At 51.0% G+C, this 25,692-nt stretch overlaps 1 protein-coding gene across 8 annotated transcripts in view; it reads left to right on the top strand.

Annotated features, from left to right (window-relative positions):
- Nucleotides 1-25,692, top strand: part of KIAA1211 (KIAA1211 ortholog) — a 210,580-nt gene that overhangs the window by 173,357 nt on the left and 11,531 nt on the right. For 6 of the 8 annotated variants that reach the window (XM_023758283.1, XM_023758281.1, XM_023758282.1 and 3 more), the window contains 5 exons: nucleotides 7,410-7,545; nucleotides 14,720-14,884; nucleotides 17,850-17,918; nucleotides 21,213-21,401; nucleotides 22,129-25,003. In XM_023758283.1, coding sequence (XP_023614051.1) covers nucleotides 7,426-7,545; nucleotides 14,720-14,884; nucleotides 17,850-17,918; nucleotides 21,213-21,401; nucleotides 22,129-25,003 — 3,418 coding nt within the window. In that variant the 5' untranslated portion in view covers nucleotides 7,410-7,425. The remainder of the gene's footprint in view (nucleotides 1-7,409; nucleotides 7,546-14,719; nucleotides 14,885-17,849; nucleotides 17,919-21,212; nucleotides 21,402-22,128; nucleotides 25,004-25,692) is intronic. The other 2 variants (XM_014460175.2, XM_023758285.1) reach the window with 2 other exon arrangements.

The raw sequence follows: 25,692 nt of genomic DNA, 5'->3' as shown, positions 1-25,692 counted from the left end.
TCCCTCGAGAGCCTTAGAGGCAGGTGAGGTGATGGCTTGTCCTGTGGCTGGAGTAGGTGAACCTTCAACTTCCAGTTCTAAGTGCCTGTGTTCTAAGATTCTAAACTTCTCTCCTCTTCCTTGAATGTTTAATGATGCATCCTGTTTCTGTTGTAATTATGATGTATTCGGGTATGCTATAGCCTTCTGGGTTCCTTATAAATTCATGGAATACTCAAGTTGGGGATGAGCCTCAAAGATGCTACACAAAATGTAATCTGACTCCAGTCTCTTTCAGCACTTCCAGTTTGTTTGATGAGGACAGTTAATTGCTCTTTAGCATTTCATTTGAATGAGACTCACGGATCTGTTTAGGAAGAAAACTGCTGATCAATTGCAATTGCCCCTGTTGCCATGGAAACAGGCTGCAGTGGGACTATAATTATATTTCTTTATTCCTGAAGTGAATCCCTAATCATTGCCATGGTAATTACCCAATATCTATGGCCCCAAATTACATGATGCTTCTCCAAAAAAGACAAAGGATAAAGGAAGGGGGGGGAGGGGCTGGTCTGAGACACGCGGTAAGGTGGCAGCTGCAGAAAGCTTCTTTTCTGGGTGGGGAGAATTCCCCTCCATAGGCGCCAGGTTAGACGATGTCGGTGGGTCTTAGAATGCGCCCAAAGCCTGCAGTAGTGGCCAGAAGGCTGTGTCGGAAACAGAAAACACAGCTACTGGTACCTTCATCAGTCGTGCCCTACACTACCTGCTGCATCTGAAAGTCGGGAGAACTGTCCAAGTTCCAAGGTTCCTTAATGAAGCAGCCCAGCAGCAGCATCAAGATCCAGTCTGATTGCTTTTTTTCTCGTCCTCGGGGGGGGGGCAGGCTCCTCGGGGAACAGGCTCCCGTCCCCAGGTTCGCCCCTTGTCGCCCAGGATGGCCTATATTCCAGATGACAAACACCAGTGAAAGGGGACCATCCCTGTCTTGTGTCATGGTTTGCGAATGAGGAGGACTTTCCTAGAAACACCTCCCCAATTTTCCACTGTTCCTTTCACACAGACCCTGCTGCCGACGGGACTTCTAGGTCACAGGGCTTGCAGTGGAGGTGGCTCTTCTTGGCTCCACCCTGCTCTCCTGAGCACTAAGGGACAGTGACTGAGGAGTGGAGGAATAGCATGACTACGGGGCTACCTTTGTTTTGCTTTGCTTCTCACCTTCTCTCTCCTGTGACTTTCTAGTGCCCTGAGCTCTAGGCCACAGGCCATCAAGCACCCTGTCTGATCTCTGTTGTCTGCTGATAGGCATGGACATGGGACAGTGGACCTGGGCTCGGGCATCCCAGTAGCATGGAGTATGGCATCCTTTGCTCTCAGGCAGCATCACTTGCCACCAGGGAAGAAAGGCAACCGCTTCAAAGAGAATCAAAATATGGGAGAGCTGTACAAATAGTTGTCCATCCAATTGGGCTAGATTGGAAAGAATCAAGGCACAGATCCCAACGCACAGTGTGGTGACTGGTGGCTATTTTTAGTAACTGAGCTGTTACCATTTGGTTCCCCTTCTCAACAGCACCCAAATTTCCTTTCTGGGAATCAAGCTTGCCTCGCTCCACCTACTTCTGATAGGACATAGTACCAGCTTCCTATGACAGAAGCCAAAGGGCCACTTCCTCCCCACTGCAGCCTGGCCTGAGCACATGACCTAGCCTGGCCAATCAGTCTCTCTCCTGGACTTGGACTTGGCAGGTGGGTCGAGGCGATTGCTGTGGGTCCTACTGCCTAGACTGCTAGAGTTCTCTTCCAAGAGGCTTTTTCCAAGCCTCATCGCTAGCTTCCGGTGTTCTTTGAGCCCCATCGTTCTCCCAGTAAATATTCTTTTGGTTGAGTGAGACATAGTTTCTGTTGCTTGCGATTCAGAGCTGTAGCTGACCCAGAATGGAACCAGGAAAACTTGGTGAGAGGGAGGTTTGAAATAGGAGGTGGGAAGCAAAGCCTGGAGCGGTTTCCTGGTTTGGGTTGAAAAGAAGGCTCAGAAGAAACCTTTTAAGAAGAGATGCTGAACATCCTCCTGAATTGCCCATCCCTTGGCTTCACAATGGCCTCCTATATAGGCCTGCCCTACCTGAAATATACTCATGATCTCAAAATAGGCCCATCCTCCTATCAACATGTTTGCATCAAGCTTTGCATCCCCTCAGTGACCTCTCAATGGGAGAAACCCGTCTGATAAACTAACTACCCTACAATATTAATTGTGCCAGGCCAGCTTAGCCAAGGGTTTGGTGAGCCTGACGGGGGGGGGGGGGGGGGGGGGGGGGGGGGAAAGTTTTAAAAAAAAGACAAAGAGAATAAGCTGGATCTGGGTGTATCTCCTGTGCCTGGCTGAGGCCACAGAGAGGGGGATCCAGACAGCAAGCTGAGCCTTTATTTTATAGCCAGAGGTAAACAAGGTAGTGGTCACCATAGTTACAATGTTCTTGTGAGTTTTCACTTGTTTTGGCAGCACTTGCTGCACCTCCCACAGCCCATTAGCTTCCCAGATAAGATCTAGGGAGCCTCATAAGGTCAAGCCTAATTATGCTAAGAGGGCTGTGCTCTCTATGCTGGGACTTGTTTTGTGGCTTTACCAACAGGTCAGTCCGAGGCTTAACCCTATAGCCGCTCCCTGCAATTAATCATTTACTCATCACAAATTTTATTGTATAAAGGATTTTGGGAGAAAGAAAGATCATACATGTGATCCCTGCCCTCATGCAACTCCTAGTGTGGTGGAGATACGATGATGCCATTATTATTAGAGTCACATCTGCGTAGCACTTTACAATATGCAGAGCACTTTTGTTTTCCCTCTCATTTAAGGCATGATTATAGTAACTATAACATGAAACAGCAAGAAATGCAGGCATGGGGCTCTGGGGGACAGAAGAGATCCCTTTCTTCCAGGGAAGCAGAAAAGGTTGTGTGGAGTTGATACGCTTGAGCCGGACCTTGAAGGGTGGGTAGGACCTGAACTGAGAGACTGGCCTTGGGCTGTCCCTGGAGAGGAAGAGCCGGTGCACTGATAGAGCCCAGAGAGGACATTGGGGAACTGAGTGGTGGGGGTTGAAGCAGGGTGACATTTGATGATAATGGGTAACACGTAAGCTTTTACACTGTTCTAAGTGCTTTACATACCAGAATTCCTTTAAATCCTAAAAAATCGACGAGGGAGGACCTCTTGTCATCCCCCTTTACAGATAAGGAAACTGGCTGCCCAGAGTAGGTTAGAGCCCCACTATGAAGAGCCTGAAAGGGTAAGCCACCATGGCAGCTCCATCTGGTAGGGTTTGGGCAACAGGGAACCAATGGAGGTTTCTGAGCTGGCAAGTTAACTGCTTTAAGATGAACTCATGTTTAGAGAGCAGAATTGGAGAGGACCTCAGTTGAAGATCATCTATAGATGTCAATCATGTTACAGTCGGCTCAGGGTAAAGCCAAGGCAACAGGACCAATGATACACTCCCTGGCCCTTCAGTTGCCCTCAGAGACTCCTCCACTTTTCCCTGCGGTTTCTCACATCTTCCAATGTATGAGCCACCACGGCCTGCCTGGCTCAGGAGGGAGAGCATCATGCCAGCACCTTGAGCTAGGAAAACAAAAGTTCTTCACGCTACACTTGCAGTGTTTTTGTAAGTCTTAAATGCTTTCAACATAGAAAATAATAATGAAAATAAAAGCTTAAAAAGTATGAACTTTATGTTGCGTTTGGCACAGTGGTCAGCAAACTCATTAGTCAACAGAGCCAAATATCAACAGTACAACGATTGAAATTTCTTTTGAGAGCCAAATTTTTTAAACTTAAACTATATAGGTAGGTACATTGTTATTAACTTAATTAGGGTACTCCTCAGCTGGCCCTTGCTAAAAACGTCCTCAATCTGAGGGGTCGACCTCAGCGAACATACCCCCACTTCTTCTAACGCCTCTTCTTCAAAATAGACTCGCCCAGGCCAAAAACCGACTTCTGCGTATGGGCCACAAAGTTTCAATCCCACTGTATGTGCGCACCCGCATGTGGTATTTTGTGGAAGAGCCACACTCAGGGGGCCAAAGAGCCACATGTGGCTCGAGAGCCGCGGTTTGCCGACCACTGGTTTGGCATGATCATTAGCATAATAAAGTCTGTGCGTTAGAGCAGAGTGGGATAACCCATCCGGGCCTCAGCTGGGTTTCCTGAGATCACTCACAACTTTTAGGCCCTTCAAACAACCCTGTGTTTTGGTCTATGTGCTGCCAAAGTGTGCCCATAAGTACTGTATTATTGATTTTTAAGACGCTTTCTTATAGCTTCTAGGTAGAATTATGACAGTTCTGCGATCTCTGGGGAAGTAAAAGAGGAGGAGGTGGAGGAGGGGAGAAACAGCAGCGTCTCTTTTCTCCTGTCCTTCCAAAGCCATATTGACTTAGGTGCAAGGGCTTAAATGTACCAAGACGTAGGACCCGCTAAGCCACTCCAAGTCGTCTTAGTGCTAATACAACACCTTCTCTTAGATGTAGAAGCCTCTGTTCTCCAGTCAGTAGGTCCTGTTCCTGGTGTTTAAACCTCCTGTGGCGGAGGGGTGGAGATGGAACCCAGGGGCTGCTGCTCTGAGAATCAGACACCCAGATCAGCTTTTCAAGTACTAGTTCTGCATTTCAGAATTTCCCAGGATTTTAGACATGAAGGATTCTCTTCCTCTTCTTTTTCTCTTCTCATTTTCCTCCACCTCCTGCCACCTCTCTTCTTTTCTTCTTTCTCTTCCTCCTTAATCTCCTCCTCCTCCTCCTCCTCCTCCTCCTCCTTTTTCTTCTTTTGTCCTATAGTCTCTACTAATCTTTATAGATAGTGACTATTTAATGTGGGTAGAGGATATGGAAGTGATATCAAACCTTTGGTGTGAAATGAGGACTTATGGAACACCTACCTACTCTTTCAGCCATGTCTACAGATAGTTATGCGTCATAATGCTTCATTCATACATTTTTTAAAATCTTGATTAAAACATCAGTGCTCACAGCAGCATTGTTCACAATAGCCAAAAGGTAGAAACAACTCAAATGTACATGCATAAACAAAATGTGATGTGTGTGTGTGTGTGTGTGTGTGTGTGTGTATCCCAGAATTATTCAGCCTTAGAAAGGAATGAAATTCTGACACATGCTACAACATGGATGAACCCTGAGGCTATTATGCTAAGTGAAACAGACACAAAAGCACAAATATTATATGATTCCACTTATATGAGGTACATGGGAGAGTCTAATTTCATAGAGATAGAAAGGAGAATAATGGTGATCAGGGGCTGGAGGAAGGGAGAATGAAGAGTTATTGTTGAATGAGTATGGGCGTTTCGGTTTAGGATGACGGATGGTCGTGATAGTTGAATAACAATATGAATGTACTTAATGGTACTAAACTGTATACTTAAAAATAATTAAAATGACAGGAAGGCCGAGAAGGGTTGGGGGTGTGGGGGGGTAAGAGATCAACCGAAGGACTTGTATGCATGCATATAAGTATAACCAATGGACACAAGACACTGGGGGGTAGGGGAGTCCAGGGGAAGGTCAAGGGGGAAAAAAAAAGGAGACATATGTACTCCTCTTTGTAATATTTTAAGCAATAAAACAAAATTTTAAAAAATAATTAAAATGGTAAATTTTATGTTCTATATATTGTATTTTACCACAGTAAAAAAGTCTCGGTCAGTATTATGTAAATATGAAAAAAATTCATGGATGCTGGCATCCTATTTGGTATTAACAGATTTGGTGTTTAAGCAATAAAATCGGTTTACCTTATTTTGTATAAGATTTGCAGTTGTGGGTGAACTGGGACTCTCTTAACATTACTGTCTTGTCATGGTCCAGCAGCTGTTGTTCACATAGCATCTTTGCTCCCAAAGACATCCAGACATCTATGAACATTGTGTTCAAATGGAAGACCCTGTCAGCTGTGAGTGAGGAGCCTGAGTTCTGTTTCAGCTCTGTCTTGATCAAGTCTCTCTCTTGGCCTTTCCGGACCTCATCTTTGTTACATAGCCGGGAGGCTCACATCCAGGTCTTTTGTTTCTTAGCCTCATATGCTTTTTCACCATGCTGCCTGTGGTTTGGCAAATTAGATTTGGTGCTCAGTCTGCCCAACTAGGTCTTCCCTTGGTTGGGACCCTGCCCACTGCATTTGGCACTTGGTCCCTGATACAACCTCCAATGGGCCCCTTTCTGGGAAGGGGAGGAAAGAGGGGAGGGGCATTCTGTCACCCTGGGGGACATGGAAGAGTGCCTGCCTTGCCTCCTGAATGAAGGGCATGCGATTCTGCCTGCCCTGTGAACAGCCTGGATATGGATTCCCCAGAAATAAGTTTGTTTCCCAGATCAAGGAAGAGCAGTTGGCTTTTGCTGCTTCCCGTTCCTACAGGTCGCCTTGCCTCTACTTCCCTGTCAGGTAGAAGTCCGGACTTCTTGAACCCCAAGCCTTCACCTGAAGTGTTTATTGTTGGCCACCTGCCTCCTGTAAGCTGATCAGTGCAGGAGGCCCATCAGGATTGCCCCGATCCACATTCTCTCCCCTTTCTCTGAATTTCTAGGCAGTTGCGAGAGAGATTCTTTATTCCTGTAGACCCTATCAGCAATTCTAGTCCTTGGTTTAGATCAGTGGTTCTCAACCTGTGGGTCGCGACCCCTTTGGGGGTCGAACGACCCTTTCACAGGGGTCGCCTAAGACCATCGGAAAACACATATATAATTACATATTGTTTTTGTGATTAATCACTATGCTTTAATTATGTTCAATTTGTAACAATGAAAATACATCCTGCATATCAGATATTTACATTATGATTCATAACAGTAGCAAAGTTACAGTTATGAAGTAGCAACGAAAATAATTTTATGGTTGGGGGTCACCACAACATGAGGAACTGTATTAAAGGGTCACGGCATTAGGAAGGTTGAGAACCACTGGTTTAGATGTATAGAGCTGTCTTCTAATTTTATTGTAATCTGAAAGAAAGAAATGCGTGTCTCTTACTCCTTCTAGATCTGAATGTTCCTTAAAAAGTGCTGGTTGACAGGACCTGCTGGGGTAGAACCGATAGTGATGGCTCCTCAGGGGAAGGCCCCTCCAGTTAAGGTTTCGGCAGTGCCTTCTGCGGGGCCTCGACAAATAAAGAGCTGCCTGCGTTCTCCGTGAGCGGCCCTGGAACGCTGCTGTGCTGGAGGCATGCTCCCTTATTCCTGTGGGACCCTTCCGTCTGCCCAGCTCCTTGGCTGACCCATAGCAGAAAAGGACACAGAGCTGGGCGAGACAGGGATGTGGGTGGAGTCCCCGCATCAGGAGGAACAGGACACTAGTTGCCAAAAGAAATTTTATCATCCTAATAAAACGAAGCACATGATTTGCATTCCAGGTCCTTCAACTATTCTATGGGAGCCCGGGCGTTTTCCCATGACAGTATTTTTATCCCTGATGGGGGAGCAGAAAGTGAGCAGACAGTTCAAGCAATGTCACAGGACAACATCCTGGGCAAAGTCAAAACTCTTCAGGTAAGACAGCTTGAGACTGGAAGGTTAGAGCCGCAGCAGGGCCTGGCTGTGGAGGGAGTGGGGAGATGCCCAGCTTAGCCCTGAGTGATGGATGGGGAGGTCCAGTGGGAGCTCCTGGGGAGAATTTTCGCCTTTTTTGTGTGTGTAACTGGAGTCAGTTCTCTAAGCCTTCTGTCCCCTGTGAGAGGTACATTGTCACCGTTGTACCCACCTTCATAACACCCCCTCTCCTGTTCTCTCAAACTGTTCCCTCCGTGTTGAGTGGGCATTACGAGGACAGGTACCCACGAGAAGCTGCATGACTTGGATAGGAGGAGTCATTAACCGTGAAGTGTTGGCCATAATCCCCAAGTTCAGGACTGACTGTCTGTGGATGGTTTGCACAGCAAGTGTTCACTCTCCAAGCCTCCCTGCTTGGAGCGTGAATGCTGAGCCTCTTACTCTGCTGTGCGCATAAATCTGGCTCCCCCGAGCCACCTGGCCTCAGAGGAATACCGGGAAGCTCTTAGGGCACCCCACCCCTGTTCAGCTGCAGAGCTGGGCAGTTTTCCTACATAAAATTAACTCAGGTGGTAACTCCTTAATCATGGAAGTACAGTTGACCCTTTAACAGTGAGGGTTTGAACAGTGTGGGTCCACTTATGTGCAGATTTTTTTTAATAAATACTGTAAATGTATTTCTTTTATGATTTTCTTAATATCTCTTTTCTCTAGATTCCTTTATTGTAAGAATACAGTATATAATACACAAAACATACAAATGTGTGTTAACAATCAGTTTATGTGACTGGTAAGGCTTCTGGTCAAGAGTAGGCTATAAGTAGTTACGTTTTGGGAAAGTCAGAAGTTATGTGTGGATGTTCAGTTGCATGGGGGTTGGTGCCCCTAACCCCTGCATTGTTCAAGGGTCAACTGTATAATAAAATAATTCTTCACCAAAAGTGATTCAGCTCATGGGGACTCCGGGAAAAGCAAGGGAGTGACTGTGTAGGTTTGCCTGATTGCTTGGAAGAATTCACTCACCTGACAGAAGTGCCTAAGCAGGCACTTCTCTGAGACAGGGTGCCTGGAGGCGATCCACATCATGAACAGGGGACTCTGGTGTGCTGGTTTCCCTCTGTCTGTAAGTCTGCAAGAGTGAGTGAGTGAGTGAGTAAAAAAAAAAGGGGGGGGGGAACAGCTGGCTTGAGTAGCTGCTGACAAGATGAAGCATTGTACTCAAATTTTCTGTTTTCTTGAAATGTTCTTGCTTCTACTGAACATTAGAAATGTTCTTGCTTCTACTGATCAGAGTTTGGTCACATATTCCCCACACACTCTCAGCCGAATGCAGCATATGGCAAGCAGGGAACTAGCCCACACCCTGGCACCGCGCCCAACGCACCCAGGTCCTTATTCCTACTGCCCAAGGCCATCGTCCTGCCCCAGAGCTAACCTGGGCACTGCCTTCAGGTTCCGCCACTTCCTAACCAGGCTACCTTCTTGGCTCTTGCTGGCCGTGCTCTCTGAACCCCTGGCTTATCATATCTGCTCTCTAAGAGGAGTGACTTACAGATTCCAGTCCACGAAACAGCTGTGTTTTATGAGTTCTTTAAACTTAGATAGTAGTTCACTTAGTACATCACAGCACATGCCGCCGCCACGCCAAGTGGACTTGGAGTTGTAAATGGTATGGGATTCTACAGTATTGAAAATGTAGAAACTCAGTGCAATGTGCGACTGCCTATTCATCCTGTTAGGCACAATTTTAAAGAATCTGATCTCACAATTAATAAAATGTAAAACAACCAACTTCCCTGAAGCTACAATTCTATTAATTAACACAGGAAGAGAAAATGTAAGTAAAGTAAAATAACTATATAATTCGTGTGCTCTCTTTTGCTGATAGCTACTCATACGAGGTTTTCCTAATTTTGCTTCTGTTGTATGGAATCATGAGCTTCCTTACAGCTCTATAGTTATATTTTTTTAAAAAAATAAAGGGCTTTGCTCTTCGAGGAGGGAAATGGGGACCATTGTCATAGGAAATGTAATTTTTGGAGTGACATAAGATGTAACTGTATCACCCCCAAAAGACTGTGCTTTATTTTTCAGTCGACTAAGCAGTATGTTCCTGGTAAGTCGTAGAAATAGTAGTTAACTGTATTAAGTTGCATGAATGCTTTGCATTTTTTCATGACAATGTTATGCTGGCATTGATGCTTAGTAAGCAGCATAAAAGACCGCCCTTCCTAGGCTCCAGCATGGAATGAGGGTGTTTAGTTATGTCAGAGGCATGTATGTTTTTTTTTTTGATGTCTGAAATTGTCTTTGTGTATCTGCGTATGTTTATTTTAAAGAGAGAGAGACGAGTAATGGATAAACCTATTTGACAGTAAATGTCTTGGCAAGCTCATTAGCCTCCATTATTAAGACATTCCTTTGAAATTAGATTTTTCCTGGAATGCCATATAAAACAAAAGAAAACACATTTTTCTCTGGCTTAAGAAACTTCCCAGCCCTTGGGAACCCCCAGAACAGTGCCTGTAAATGAATGCATTTGGAAAGGTTGCCCTCTAGTGGCCACATGTCGTCATCTCAGCTAAAACTGTCCTGTGTTGCACCGGGGCCAGTTAGTATCTCTTGAGTACGGAGCGACTGAATACAGCATACACCAGCCTACACTTTTCTGAGTAGAGTCAATGGGCCACCTGCACAAACGTCTGTGGTGAACGATTGAGTCACTGTTCATCTGGTGGAGCACCGAGTGGCTTTGTCAGCTCCGCCCTTCCTTGCATTTGGACTACAATGGCCCTGTTTCCTTCCTGCCGCTGCCAGAGCACAGATCAGAGAGGTACCTGCATATCTTAGATCAGACCGGGCTGTGAAGTATCTACCAACTAATGATAAACCTCCGGAACACCACAGTCGCAGCCTGCAGACAGTTTGTGGAATTATACCACCCCTTTGTCAGAAATGCTTGGGCCCATCAGTCCACAAGCTGTTTAGCTCGGGAGGGAAAACCTCCATCCTCAGTAGCTACTGTCTCCTGCTGAGCTGGATTTCATGTAAGAATGCCAAAGTGTAATTCGCTTGAGGATTTTGACACCTATCGAGGACGCAAGGAATAAACACCTGCTCTTAGCCACTTCTTCATGGAGCAGGCTTTAAATCCATATGCTTTCTCTTTTTTTCACTTCTTTTTTTTTTTAGCTTTCTTTAACTGTGGGAGTATCCATAGTTCGCTCAAGAAGACAGCAACTTCATTTTTCCTCCACTTGATTCTTGCAGACGTGGTCTGAAGAATGAGAAATCTGGGGGACTCTAAACACTGGCAGTGTGCGAGCTGCAGGATATGACATGCTTGGAATTCCCACACCATGAGAAGGGCCTCATCAATATGGATGTGCATTCCTATAGCATCATTCTCCAGCATTCCATATGACAACAAAGTGGCCCAGTTTGAGTGAATAAAATATAGTCCCTTTTCGCTCACATTCCAGGCTCAACAGTAACAGCATTCATAGCCACACGCAGCATGGACTCACAGGATAGGCACAGCTTCCCCCTCTCCCCTCTGGCTATGATCGCAGGGTGTATAAGGATCCATGGGTATTGGGGAGGCCGGGGGGTGGGAAGGTGGAGGGAGTGGTAGTAGTTTCTTCCCCTGTAACGTAAGGGCAGGCTCGCCTTAGCAGTCCATTTTTCAGTGATGGCTTATATCAGTTTCTCTGTAACAATGCCTGAATAGTGGGCAGCAATAGTCACCAAAAAAAAAAAAAAAAGCCACACTTATCCCTCTATTCAGTTCACACCACACCTAAGATTGCCAAGTAGGTTTTAGCAGTCCCGTTTTCATTGTCAACAAGTCGCAGAGTGTGGTGACAGCCCCATCTCCGTCCAGTCAGCTGAAGGAAGCATTTGGAGCAGGAACGCAGAGAAGGGAGAGTGTGCAGGTGCAGGAGCCTTGACCTCGAGAGCCTGAGGATCAGCCACCATGGCTTTGGGCCCCAAGTCCTGCCTGGCCTTGGTCCCTAAGTCCTGCCTGGCCGTAGGTCTTATTTCTGACAGCTTCAGGGAGTGTCTGTGAAGAGACAGCCCTTGGTCTGGGCACAGAGGTTTGCCCTGTCCCTAAACGGTGGCCATCATTTCTTTGATGACCTGAGTCCTCCCCTCCTCCAACCCCACTGCCTCCTCCTAGGCCCCCTAGCCACCAGCCTGCACTCATTTTCTCTGGAGGGAATTTGAATCAGCTGCTTTATGGAGATGCACATTATCATTGACAAAGGCAACAGCATGTGTTTCTTCTGGCAGGATGAACATGTCGGTGACATATCAATCCTTTGATATCTGCATCCCCCCGCCCCCCGACACACACACACACACACACACACACACACACACACACACACACACCAGCCTCAGCTGGTACCAGCAGTCAGGTGTGCAGCTCTTCCTAGGCCCTCGTCACTCCTCCTCTCCATGCATTTCCTCGGACCCTGCACCCTCCTCTCTGTTGGCCTCTTTTCTCTAACCTCCCATTTCATTTCTTAACACTGCTCTGTCCCTTTCCCAGCTTTGTCCCGTGGTCCTTATTTCTCTGTCCTGTTCTTACTCAGTTTTGGTTTGGTTTGATTTCCATTTTCTCTTTCCTTTCCCATTGGTAGCCATGGTAGCCATGCCATCTCTGGGAGACTGTGATTCCATTCTGCCATGTTCTTTTTTGTCCCCTAAGGATCAGGTGGACCAACACCAGTATTCTAAAAGGGGCACCAAGGTAGTAAAATCTCGGCACATTCCTTCCTTTTTGTGATGGTGGCAAAAATCCCTACGAAATGGCACTAGAGTGTTAGGCCAGGTTCTCCTTGCGAGCTGGTTACAGAATTATTCTTTCCGTTGTGAATAGAAGTCCCCTCATGTACTCCTCCAGGAGCCCGAGTGGACGGCAGAGCCTGACAACTGGAGGTGTGTGTCTCAGGGTTTAGAACCGTTTTCAGTCTTGGCCAACAGTCCTAGAGGAGGGATGGCGGGTGAACCCAAGGCTGGGCCAGGACTCCCGCACACAGGAACCATTCCCTCCTCTTCTGCCCAGTTCCCAGCCCTTTCCCACCGGGCAGCAGAGTGAGACGGCCGTGACTGTTACACCGTGTCTCTTTGTCTGACTCCATCGGCTGTTCGAATGTGCCTGCGAATTGATCTGCTCAGAGTGGGTACTCGCTGCCGCTTCCTGCTAAACTTGTTTTTGGAAGACACCCTTTTCAGCCTTCTCCTCCCCGAAACCCTTTCAGGCTGCTCAGGCTGTACTTCATTGGCTGGCCTCAGGCTTCGATATGTGCGCCTTCCCTGTGGGGTTGGGGAGCCAGGCTCAGGTCACACCATGTCCTGTCTTCCTGTGCGCCTGACTTGGCATGCTGGGGTGCGGGGAGGGGTGCGGGGGGTGGAGGGGGAGTCTTAGGCTCATCTCGTTCATGTCTCTGCAATCTCACCACACATCGTGCAAGGCTAAGGGGGAGCTGGGCAGCGGTGGGTGGGTTTGGTACCCTGAGTTCAGAGGGAGGAGGGGCATTCCCTTTGAGGGCTTCTCCGCCAGGAAACTTCAGTAAGGTATAAAAATGCTGCTTCGTGTTTTTATTCTTGCCCCTGTGAGAAGGAAGCGCGATGTCAAGTTTATAAGAGCCAGTGGCGTGCAACGAAAATAACACTGAAAGCGGTTTTTGAAGACCTAGATTCAAATTCCTTTGGGGCCACTCATTCTTCCCATAAGCTGGGGCCAGTCACCTCTCCCCGCTGGACCGCTGATTTGTTTGCAGAGTGAGGGGTTGGACTGTATGATTGCTAAGGTTCTTTGCAGCTCTGTGGGATTAAATATTAACCCAATTAAAGATAAAAATCAGATCACCTCCTCTTTCTTTTTTTGAGGCATAAGAGGACTATGAGACCCAGGTACCTAGATCTAGAGCAGCAGTTCTCAGCCGGAGGCGATTTTACCCCCCCCCCCCCCCCCAGGGGACATGGGACAGCATCTGGAGACAATGTTGGTTGCCTCTACTGGGGAAAGAGGGCTTGCCACTGGCATCTGGTGTCCAGAGGCCATGGGTGCTGCTGAACAGCCCATCGTGCACAGGACAGCTCCCCACAGCAAAGAATTACCAGCCCAGAAGGTCAGGTGCCGAGGCTGAAACCCTGCTCTAGACGAAGGCCGTAAGTGGTCTGCACAGTACCCTCGATGCCGTGGTCTCCCAGACCGCCATGCTTACGGCCTTTTCTTCCTGAATGTCGTTCATTTTCTCTGCCCACGGCCCCTTAAATATGTTGCCCTTTCTTTAGCTATTGTTTTTATTTTTCTTCAGGGAATATATTTCCTTTTCTAATCTGGCTTTTCTCTAATTCCAAATACTGACTATTTTTCTTCCTGATTGGTACCCCCTGATTTCCCACCCCTTCTCCCTACCGGGTGAGCCACACCCACTGGCATGCAGCCCCTCCTCAGTGCTTTTCTCCTGCCGACTTCTCTGTCCCTTCCCCACGTGGTGTCTGCCGGCCCCTGGTTCACAGTGGGCAGCTACAGCGAGGGCAAAGCAGAGGTCCCGGAGGCAGGACAGGATTCTGTCCCTCCCGGGGCTTCAGCATTGACCGTGGAAAGAGGCGCTGGCCCTGGCAGTGGTACCCACTGTGGCCAGAACATGGCGTTCAAGCTGGTGAGAGAGGTGGCCAAAGCAGAGCTATGCCGGGGGAATGTGTCCAAAGGGGGTTGACAGTTCCCTCGTTGCAGCCACTAGGGTCTGGATTTCCCCCAGGAGTTCCTGCATTTCATGGAACCATTTTCTATACAATTTTTGTACTTTTGACAGACCTTTCCTATAAATTGATTTTGAGGTCAAACATTTTTTGTCCTAACACGTATCCCAACTTTTGGTCCGGAAACTGGGCTTTCTGCCCCCTGGAAAAGTGACATCTCCATGAAAGAGGGTGGCTGGGTGCAAAGAGCTCGCGGCTGGAAGGCGGGAGAGGAAAGGAACCGAGGCCGGAAACGCACTCGCTTATTGTAGGGCTGCCTCGCGGTCACTGGCGCAGTGTTTGGAGAGCAGCCGTGCGCAGAACGTGCCTCAGGCCAACCAGAGCCGCAGGGACCCTGGCTGCGGTTCCTGCGAGCTGCTTCCCCGCCTCAGCAGGTCTTTCTTGTGTTTCTCTCCAGCGACAGTTGGGCAAGAACATCAAGTTTGGGCAGCCGCCGCCCAGTGCCACTCCCATGAAGAGGGCAGACAGCGGGGAGGCCGGCCTAGAAGGGGACCCGCTCCTGGCCAGTCCCACGGAACCTGTGACTCAGCAGGACCTCATCCTCCCAGACGCCGAGAACAAAGTGAGGGTCCGCGGGGCAAGGACGCGACTGCTAATAACCCGGGAGGCCGTTGGGCAGTGGACAGGGGCAGCCAATGACCCTGGGGTCTGCAGGGCACGGGGAAGGGGGAGAGGCTTTTCTGTTGAGTGGCCCAGGGAGAGGACTTCGTGGGCAGGTGCCTTCATCTGCAGCGGGACCATCCTGGGGCGGGGGGGTGTGGGGGTGGGGAGGGAGCGGGCCATGCCCTTTGCACGTGCTCTTCCCAGGGTCTTCCACGTGCTCCTTGAGACTCAGGTCTGGGAAGCCAAGCTGTGCTGTCTCCTCTGCGCCTTTGCTGTGCGCCCTCAGCACTTCCTACACAGCAGGAGCCCTTGTGTGTCTACATCCGCCTAACAGTTTTCTCTCCGTCTCTAAACATTGAGTTCCTTGAAGACAAAACTACATCTTACATATCTCTGTCTCCCCAGTAATCGTTTGTTGGATTGGACTAATTTAAAGGGAAATAAGACAAGAAAGAAGTAGGTCAACAAGACAGCACAGCTCAACCAGACCAGCTACCGAGTGTGGAATGTGCCACGGGTCCAGCACTGCCCTCTCTGAATTTGTTGGGTTTTTTGTTGTTGTTAATCCTCATCTAAGGATATTTTTTTCCATTGATTTTTTTTTTTTTTAGAGTGGAAGGAAGGGGGAGAGACAGAGAGAGAGAGAAAGAGAAACATCAATGTGAGAGAGACACAACGATTGGTTGCCTCCCACACACGCCTCAACCAGGCCGGGATTGAGCTTACAAGCAAGGTACATGCTCTTGACCAGAATGGAACCCTCAACCCTTCAGTCCTCGGGCTGACACTCTAACCACTGAGCCAGACCAGCTAGGGCTAACTTTGGTCTTTTGACACTGAAAAAACTAGAGTGAGCATATCCTGAAATGCGAGGCCTTCCAGCAGCAGAAGGGACACCCTCAGGCCTCTTTTGGAAGGAGGAGCTGGAGTGAGGAGTTCTCCAGGCAAAGCTCCGAGTCTTCCTGCCCAGGAGCATCACGCACTCTGCCTCCAAGGTGCCCGGGTGATGTTGAGTGTTACTGAAATGGGCATCCCCCCCACCAAGCAGTCCTGCTTGTTGTCCTGCTTAGGCTAACATGGCCTAAGGATAGGAAGAAAGACGAGCAACTTGCAGAGCAAAGTGCGGAAGGAAAGAAAAGGATGCCCCTGCCTGTTGCTCATCTCTGCCTGGGCCTGCCCTGATGGCTCCTGGCACTCACACCTGTAGGTGGTGGGTGACGCAAGGATGGGCCCATTCCTCCCCCTGTGGCCAGAGGTGCCCTCTGCAGCCTCCAGTGCAGCAGCCGTCAGCCTCTAGGCAGGGGTTTCCCAAAGACACCCAGGGCCTCACTGTCACTGACAACCTGAGACATGCAAGGTGCTGGCGCCTGTGGGGAGGGAAGGTCATTTGTCCAGCCAGCTTTCTGTCCCAGCTGTGGTATCACAGAGGTGAACAAGATTAGACAGGGGGCTGCCCTGGTAGTTTATGTTGTAATGAGAGTCAGAGAACATACAAGTCAACAAAGATCAATATAATAATTTCAGCCCTAGTTGGTTCGGCTCAGTGGATAGAGCATCAGCCTACGGACCGAAGGGTCCTGGGTTCGATTCCGGTCAAGGGCATGTACGTCAGTTGCAGGCTCCTCCCTGGCCCAGAACCTGGTCAGGGTACTTGCAGGAGGCAACCAATCGATGTTTCTCTCACATTGATATTTCTCTCCGTCTTCCCCCTCTCTCTTCCATTCTCTCTAAAAATCAATGGAAAAATATCCTCAGGTGAGGATTTAAAAAAACACAAATTTATCAATGAAATCGTTAAATGTATATATCATATATATATATATATATATATATATATATATGTAATTAAATGTATATATCATATATATATATATATATATATATATATATATGTAATTTCTGATAAAGAAAAATGGAAATAAAACACGTGATGGGAAAGTGAGTGACTTGTGGAAAGATAAGGAGGTCAGCGCTGCCCAAAGCAAACCAGGAGGTGGGCGTGCTCTAGGCAGAGGGAGCAGCAAGGCTGAGGCCCAGAGAAGGGGCTGAGCTTGTCCTGAGGAGGAGGTCAGGGCGGCCGCTGGGCTCTGGGGGGCCATGGAGGGGAGCACGTGGTTCAGGGGCCGGATCCTGCAGACCACGGGAAATGGGTGAACTCTACTCTAAAGTAGGAAGTCTCTGAGTAATTTGGAGCAGGGAAGTGACAGAATCTGATTTGTGTTTTCTAAAGATGCTTCTAAGTGTGGTGCAGAAAACAGACTGAGGTAGGGCAGGCTGGCAGGACCGCTCTGGAAGGGACAATAGACCCTTCTGTAAATATTGGCGATACCAGATAGAAGGTGTGGCGGGCCACCAGGAAGGTGCAGGTGCCGGACCTGAGGCTGTTCCCAGGGCAGGCCCAGCCACGGGCGGGAATCTCCAGCCATTTCCTTTTCCTTCCTTCTTTCCTGAGTTGTTTCTCCTCCTCTGGTCATTCACCTTCTCGGCTCAGCCCTTTGGGTGTGGCATTGGTAGGGCCTCTTTCCTTCTCAGAGAGAAGCGGGGGAGGCTTAGCAGGTGAAGGGGGTGGGAGGCAGCCAGCAAAGCCAAAGCTCTGAGGTCGGAGCCCTGCCTCCCAGGTACCGTGGCTGTAGGGCAGCCCCCGGAACCTCCCAGCTGCAGGAAACACCAGGGACTGAGGTTGGAGACAGCCCAGCTGGTATCCTGTTGGACTCAGAGGAGGGGAGGGCACACTGTGGGCCTCAGGAGTCCTGTGGAGTCTGGACATTAGCAAAGTGCCCACCGTGACCCCTGCCAGCTCTTTGAAGGCAGCTGCGCCCTGTGTGGAGGAGGGGGCGGCCCTTCCAAGCACAGACGGTGTCTGGTTAGCTGCCCAAAGCTTCCTGTTCTGGCGTGTGACTCAGGCGCTCTCTTTACCGTTTCAGTCTAGTGACACACCAAGTTCTCCGAGTCCTCCGAATCCGCCCGGAGCCAGAAGTGAGATGGAAGAGAAGGTAACATGATTTGAACTTACATAGTTAATCCCCCCCCCTTTTCTCCCCCCACAATCTTCTGCATCACTTTCCCATTCATCAATGCTGCCTTCATCCATTACTTTAAATTTCTTTCAACTGCAACCAGTGGTAGATACTGGAGCGTCTGTTTCCATGGCGATGCAGTTGCTGGAGCTGAATCCTGCTCTGGAAAACAGCCACCTGCCCAGCATGCCTGCGTTTGGATCCCTAGGCGTTGGTAGTCTGCCTAAAGGTGTGATGGACTTTAAGACTCTGCTAAGTTGTTGAAAAAGACACTCCTGAAGGTACCCAAGTCTATAAGGAAAAAAGTCTCCTATTTGGAGATGGTTTTTAACCTTTCTGTGTGCCATTGAAAGCTGGGCCTCCAGCTGCAGGAGTCCAGGGAGCCCTGGGGAGCCTCCTCTGTAGAGGCCAGTCCACTCTCATGAGGACGGTTCACCCACGCAGGGTGCGGGTGCCCTCCCGGGCCTGGCAGCACAGTGAGAAGAGTCTGTCCCGGGTTTTCTGAAGGAGACGGCCCAAGACAACGCCACCACCCAGACGGGGAAGAGGCCCAGCTGCCATAACTAGAAACAAAACTTCGCATTTAAATCTCAGCCTCTAGCCCTAGCCAGTTTGGCTCAGTGGATAGAGCGTCAACCTGTGAACCAAAGGGTCTCGGGTTTGATTCCGGTCAAGGGCACATACCCTGGTTGCAGGCTCCTCCCCAGCCCGGGCCCTGGTTGGGGCATGTGCAGGAGGCAACCAGTCGATGTGTTTCTCTCACATCGATGTTTCTCTCTGTCTTTCCCGTTCTCTTCCACTCTCTCTAAAAGATCAATGGGAAAATATCCTCGGGTGAGGACTGACAAACAAACGAACAAAACAAAAAAAATCTCAGCCTCTAGTGCTAACCTATGTCTTCAGTCTGTCACATTTCATTTGAACTCCTTGCACTCATGTACCTATTAGGTTATGGAAATAAATGTTTAATTCATCTCTTTTATTTTTAAAAAATATATATTTTTATTGATTTCAGAGAGGAAGGGAGAGGGAGAGAGGAATAGAAACATCAATGAGAGAGAATCACTGATCGGCTGCCTCCTGCACACCCCCCACACTGGGGATCAAGCTCGCAACCAGGGCATGTGCCCTGACCAGAATCGAACCGTAACCTCCTGGTTTATAGGTAGATGCTCAACCACTCAGCCACGCCGGTTGGGCTAATTCATCTCTTTGCAGCAGTAGTTCAGGATATGATGTGTATTATAAAGATAACTATAACTAAATAAGAGCTAGGGGACCCAAGGCTGGAACTACTTTTCCTTACGTCTGTGCTCTTTGTCATACGTTATTTACTGAGCATCTCTTTTGCTCGTGGAGCTAGCTTGGTGCCTCAGCTCTCATGTGTAAATATGGAAGGTGACTGCAAAAAGCAAAACCCTTGGCTAAACCTCACTGACGTTGCACTTAAGAGCTGGGTCACAGTCAGGGGCATCGTGGCCTCTTTTGCTCTGTGCCTAAGAGCTGCTGGCTCCAACAATGGCTGTGAGCGCCCTCTGCTGCATGTTCGGGTGGTGTGTGGTGTGGTCAGGAGCCCTTCCTTGGCTGCTACTGTGGCCTCCGGGTTCAGGCTGAGCCACAGCCTCTGACTAAATCTGTGCAGTTCATCCGTGGTACTTAAGTGATGGCGTCTGCGTTACAGACTGCAAGCAAGCGGTGCCGCAACTCATCCTTTGAAGAATTGCCCTCTCCCTGGCGTGTTCTAAGTTTCTGCTCCTCCCTTTAGCTTCTCAGGGCCCTCAGTGCTCTGTGACTTCGGAGTGATGGTGCTAACACATGTTTGTGGGTTAGAAATTTCATGCCCTAGTCAGAGATGTTATTGTTCCTTCATTCCTTGAATAAATATTTATTGAGCCCTTGCCAAATGACATTTGCTACTTGGGCATAAAGTGGGCTGATACGAAGATGAAAAAGACACCCTCCCTGCTAAGGTGGAGAGGAGGTGTGTTCATACAGGGTCAGAGGTAGTAGGAACGCTCTTAGGGTAACAGTTCTTTGTCTAGAGATGAGCTTGTCCAGGGCTCAGCAAACTACTACTTATTTTAGACTCTGTGGCCAGAAGGTCCAACTACGAGACTCTCCGTTCCGTTCGGACAATGCCGATGGGTGTGGCTGTGTGTCAGCAAAAATTTACTAAAACAGGCTGTGGGCCGGATTCAGGTTTTGTCAACTCCTCATCTAATCCACATGTTATTTAGAGTAGGAAACTTAGTCCCTGGAAGGTTAAATAACCATTACAGGCTCATGCAAATAGCACTGGCAGAGCCAGTAGTTAACATTCTGTCTTGATTCCAAGAGCATTGCTCATTTCACGGTCCCAGTGAGCCCCCTCACTAGGCGGGGTGAGGCACAGGCACCAAAAAAGTGCTTCCCTCCCCGGATTCCCTGCAGGTTGTTTTCTGATTCAGACTGATTATATATATACTAGAGGCCCAGTGCACAAAATTTGTGCACTGGGGCTGGTAGGGTGTCCCTCAGCCCAGCCTGCACTCTCTCCAATCTGAGACCCCTCGAGGGATGTCTGACTGCCCATTTAGGCCCGATCCCACCAGGCAGTCGGACGTCCCTCTCACAATCCAGGACTGCTGACTCCCAACCACTCGCCTGCCTTCCTGCCTGATTGCCCCTAATCACTTCTGCCTACCAGCCTGATCACTCCCTAACCACTCCCCTGCCAGCCTGATCGACACCTAACTGCTCCCCTGCTGGCCCAATTGCCCCTAACTGCCCTCCCCTGCTGGCCTGGTTGCCCCCAACTGCCCTCCCCTGCAGGCCTGGTTGCCCCCAACTGCCCTCCCCTGCAGGCCCGGTTGTCCCTAACTGCCCTCCTCTGCGGGCCCGGTCACCCCTAACTGCCCTCCCCTGCTGTCCTGATCACCCACAACTGCCCTCCCCCGCCAGCCATCTTGTGTCCACGTGGGGGCGGCCATTTGTGTGTTGGAGTGATGGTCGATTTGCATATTACCTCTTTATTAGATAGGATTTTTTAATATATATTTTTTATTGATTTCAGAGAGGAAGAGAGAGGGAGAGAGAGATAGAAACATCAATGATGAGAGAGAATCATTGATCGGCTGCCTCCTGCACGCCCCTCACTGGGGATCAAACCCACAACCCGGGCATGTGCCCTTGACCGGAATTGAACCCGGGACTCTTCAGTCCGCAGGCCGACTCTCTATCCATTGGGCCAAACCAGCCAGGGCTGATTAAATATTTTAATCTCCACCACAGGCAGCTCCAGCTAAACCTTCTCGGCCAAAAAGGCACTTCTCTTCTGCTGGCACCATCGAAAGTGTCAACCTGGATGCCATCCCCTTGGCCATCGCTCGCTTGGACAACAGTGCCGCCAAGCACAAACTGTCCGTTAAGCCAAAAAACCAGAGGGTGTCAAAGAAGCACAGGCGACTTGGACTTGCCGGGGTATGTAGAGCCCATCCTAGCTGACCAGGCAGCTGCCCTTGCTTGCCGGGCACTAATTCTCTTCTAATACTGGACTATTGGTTTTCCTGCGAGTATTCACATTAAGAACAAGGAATTTGAGAATGACAAATAAAGGAAATAAACATGAAGGTCTTCCTGCCACCCCCACAATCTACTCTGGGCCTGAGTTTACCTGTCTCTATACTTAGAACTGCCCCTTCTCTTTTTCTCCTTTACTCATCAAACACATTTTTATTGAGCACCTATTATGACACTGACTTAGGCCCTAGTGATAATACAGCAGAATACAAAACAGACAAAAATCCCTTCCCTTACAGAGCTCCTGGAGCTTACATTCTAGTGAACTCAAGACAACCCCTGGAGAAATGACCAAGTTGTGAGCCAGAAAACAACCCCTCTGAGCAGTAGCAAAAGGGATTTCCTGCTGTTTAAGTGAGAAAGAAGCAAGGAAGACCCTTAAGAGTCACCTAAAATGGCAGGGCCCTGCTGCGTTCCCTGACCCCATGTCCCGAAAAGCAAAGGGCTCCCTTTTGCCACAGTCCAAGGGCAGGAGGTCAGTGGACAGGGCTCCCAGGGGCCACGCCAGGGCATTTAAAAGTCTGTCCCCAAACCAGGAGAGTAAGAGGGCCACCTGCATAGTGACTAGGATGAGGGATGGTTACCTGTGTACAAGGAGAAAGCTAATTGTTTCCCTTGCCAACATTAGGCTCGACTAAATGAACAAGGAGGCCTTCCGAGCCAGCTGTCCCTGGACCAGAACGGACACCCTGGAGAAGACAAGCTGATGTGGCACGAAGAGGAGCCGGAGCCTCTGGACGCCGAGGAGAAGAGATGCCAGGAAGAATACTGGCGAGAACTGGAGGCCAAGTGCAAGCGGCAGAAGGCGGAGGCAGCCGAGAGGAGACGCCTGGAGGAGCAGAGGCTCCGGGCCCTGGAGCAGCGGCTTTGGGAAGAGAACCGCAGGCAGGAGCTCCTGGAGGAGGAAGGAGAAGAACAAGAGGAAGAGGAGGGAGAAACACAGCCAGTGGCAGGGAAGAGGCAGTGCACAGAGGAAAGGCGGAGGCTGGACGAGCAAGGTAGCCCAGCCCCAGAGTGCAGGGAGCCAGCGGAAGGCGGGCCCCAGGAAGCTGGAGAGCAGGAGACCCCGGAGGAAGAGGCTGAGCGGCTGCAGAGCCTCGCGCACCAGGAGCTGGAGGCGCGGAGCAGACAGGAGGCAGAGAAGCGGCGGCAGGAAGCAGAGGAGAGAGAGTTGAAGGAACTCAGGAGACTGGAGGAGCTGGAGGAGCAGAGGCGGCGGGAAGCGGAGAAGCAGCGGTTGGAGGAAGAGGAGAGGAAGAAGCGGGAGGAGGAGGAACAGAGGCTGCGGAAGGAGGAGGAGGAGAGGAAGAGGCGGGAAGAGGAGGAACAGAGGCTGCAGAAGGAGGAGGAGGAGAGGAAGAGGCGGGAAGAGGAGGAACAGAGGCTGCGGGAGGAGGAGGAGAGGAAGAGGCGGGAGGAGGAGGATCAGAGGCAGCGGGAGGAAGAAGAGAACCGGAGGAAGGAGCTCAGAAGGCAGGAAGAGGAGGAGGCAGCAAGGAGAAGGGAAGAGCTGAGAAAAAGGCAGGAGGAAGTGGAGGCGCAGCGGCGGCGGGAAGCGGAAAGGGAGCCTCAGGGAGCACGGAGAGGGGAGGAGAGTGGGCTGGGGGCGGACGACAGGAGCCCGCTTCAGACGGCCTGTGCAGGGGAACCAGAGCTCCTGAAGCCGGACAAGCAAAGAGAGAACGCCGAGGCACCAAGGGCCTGCGGGAAGCAGAGTCCCGAGGCTGAGCCCCCCGGAGAGCCGCAGGCGCAGCGGGGGGATGCTCGCGGGAAGGATGGGTGTGCGGGCCCGGAAGAGAGAGGCGAAGCCCGAACACCCCCTCCCCAGAAACCAGGGGCGTGCGGGGGCGAGGCGCCGGCCCGGGACAGAGACCGCAGGGTGGAGGAGCTGAGGTGGCAGGAGGTGGAGGAGCGGCAGACCATGCCCCGGCCCTACACTTTCCAGGTGTCCTCGGGAGGCAAACAGATTCTCTTCCCCAAAGTCAACCTGAGCCCCGTGACGCCCACGAAAGACGCGGGACTGGCCTCGGCTCCCCACCAGCCAAAGGGCCCCCGGGCCAGCCCGGCCCCCCACGCCCTGCCCTCGTCGCTGAGCATCCCCCACACGGCCATCCTGGTCACGGGGGCCCAGCTGTGCGGCCCCGCCGTCAACCTGACCCAGATCAAGGACACGGCGTGCAAGTCTCTGCTGGGCTTGTCGGAGGAAAAGAAGCACGGGGACGCCCCCACCCTGGACCACCCACCCCGCGCCCCGGCCGACCCCCGGACTGGCGGCGGCGGGAAGGCCAGGCCCCCCCAGGAGTCGGCGAGCAGCGCGGCTGCCCTGGCCGAGTGGGCGTCCATTCGGTCCCGCATCCTGAAGAGCGCGGAGGGCGACCCGCGCGGCAAGAGAGACCAGCCCCCGCCTGGGGATGAGCCCGCGCCCCGGGGCCGCAGTGACTCCCGGGGGACCCTCCAGAAGACCCCGCCAGGAAACGCCAAGTTCTCGATCATGCCTGCCTGGCAGAAGTTCTCGGATGGGGGCGCAGAGACCTCCAAACAGAGCGCGGGAGCTGAAAGCACGAGAAAAAGGCCCGGGCTGGGAGCCAGCGACCAGACAGCGCCCCCGCCCCTGGCTGCTGAGAGCGATGAGCCCCAGAAAGGCCCAGAGAATGTGGGGGCGTGCCAGGAGCCAGCAGACACCACCGAGGGCTGCAAATTTGCCAAAGACCTTCCATCCTTCCTTGTTCCGAGCCCTCCGTACCCTCCGCAGAAAGCGGTGGCCCAGGCGGAGCCCGTGACCGCGTCGGGCAGTGAGACCGCCAGTGGCGCAGGAAAGCCGGACGCCGCGTTGACAGGTGGGGAGGAAAAAGCCTCCTCACCTTTTGGAATAAAGTTGAGAAGGACCAACTACTCCTTGCGCTTCCACTGCGACCAGCAGGCAGAGCAGAAGAAGAAAAAGAGGAACAGCAGCGCTGGGGACAGTGCAGAGGGGGGGCCGCCGGCACCAGCGTGCACGGATGGAGAGAAGGCGGCAGAGGGTGCACCGGCCCTTAAGCGTGGCCCATCCCTCCCCGCAGAGAGCAAGCAAGGCCCCGGCAGCTGGAAGGACTCTGCCGTAAGCCCTTCCAGCCCCCCTCCCACAGCCCAGCCTGGACCCTCACCGGTCAGCAGCCAGACCCCGGCCCCGGAGCACACCAAGGCAGCAAACAGAATGCCGATGGCGCAGAAGCCAGCCCTGGCGCCCAAGCCCTCCGGTCAGACGCCACCGACCTCCCCGCTTTGCAAGCTGAGCAGGCCCTACCTGGTAGAGCTGCTGGCTCGGCGGCCGGGGAAGCCTGACCCGGAGCCCAGCGAGCTGTGCAAGGAAGGCCAGGAGCGCCGTGAGCCTGGGCCACGCTCGCCACCACCTCCCAGGAGGGAAGAGAAGGAAGAGGTGGAAGCAGAGAGGAAAGCTGCTGCCCCTGCTCTGTCTGCAGCCCCACAGGAGAAGCCTCCCCAAACGCCCGAGGCCGGGAGGAAAGGTAGGTAGCCCTGGGTCGGAAAACTGCCTCTGTCCAGCTGGTTGTCCATGTCACAGCTAAAGCCAGGCTGCCCAAGGCCGGAAGTAGCCAGTGGAGCTCCAGTGGCAGCAGTTCCCTTCATGAGAAGCCCATTTGCCATTCCTGGAGGGAGGGAATCTTATTGAGGCTCTTTACTTTTGTGAAGAGGAAACGTCTGTGGCCCAAAGCTTTTTGGAAAGTTGATTGAGCCACATGCTGGCTGGAAAGGGGACTAGGGCCGGGGGGCAAGCAGTCTGAGCCAGCAGCAGCAGCAGGGCCAGGTGAAGACAAGCATGTCCCCGAGCTTTCCATGCCATGGATGTGGGGAAGGACGAGGTGAGTGGTTCGTCTATAGCCAGGCTTTCCCTTGGGTATAGAGAAGGTGGAAAGGCGAAGCAGAGACGTCCTGGGATAGGTGCAGGGTTCCTAAGGAAGGATTACGGTCACACCTCATTTCTCGAACGTCTCCCATCTTGAACAATTCGATTCCCAACCAAGCTATTCACAGAAAAAAAAATGTCGGTTGTCGAACCAGTCTTCGGGTTTTGACCTGAAAACCCCTTCATGCTTATACTTCATGACAAAAAGCATCTCTCAGGCAACAAACAAGGAGAGAGTGCTTTTGTAGCTGGTGAAATCGATGATTAGCACAATCTGAAAAGATAAAGAGG

The sequence above is a fragment of the Myotis lucifugus genome, unplaced genomic scaffold (genome assembly GCF_000147115.1).
Source record: "Myotis lucifugus unplaced genomic scaffold, Myoluc2.0 scaffold_127, whole genome shotgun sequence".
In the NCBI taxonomy this organism is placed as follows: Eukaryota; Metazoa; Chordata; class Mammalia; order Chiroptera; family Vespertilionidae; genus Myotis; species Myotis lucifugus.
The sequence above is the reverse complement of the archived record's forward strand: the minus strand, read 5'-3'. Positions and strand labels throughout refer to the sequence as shown.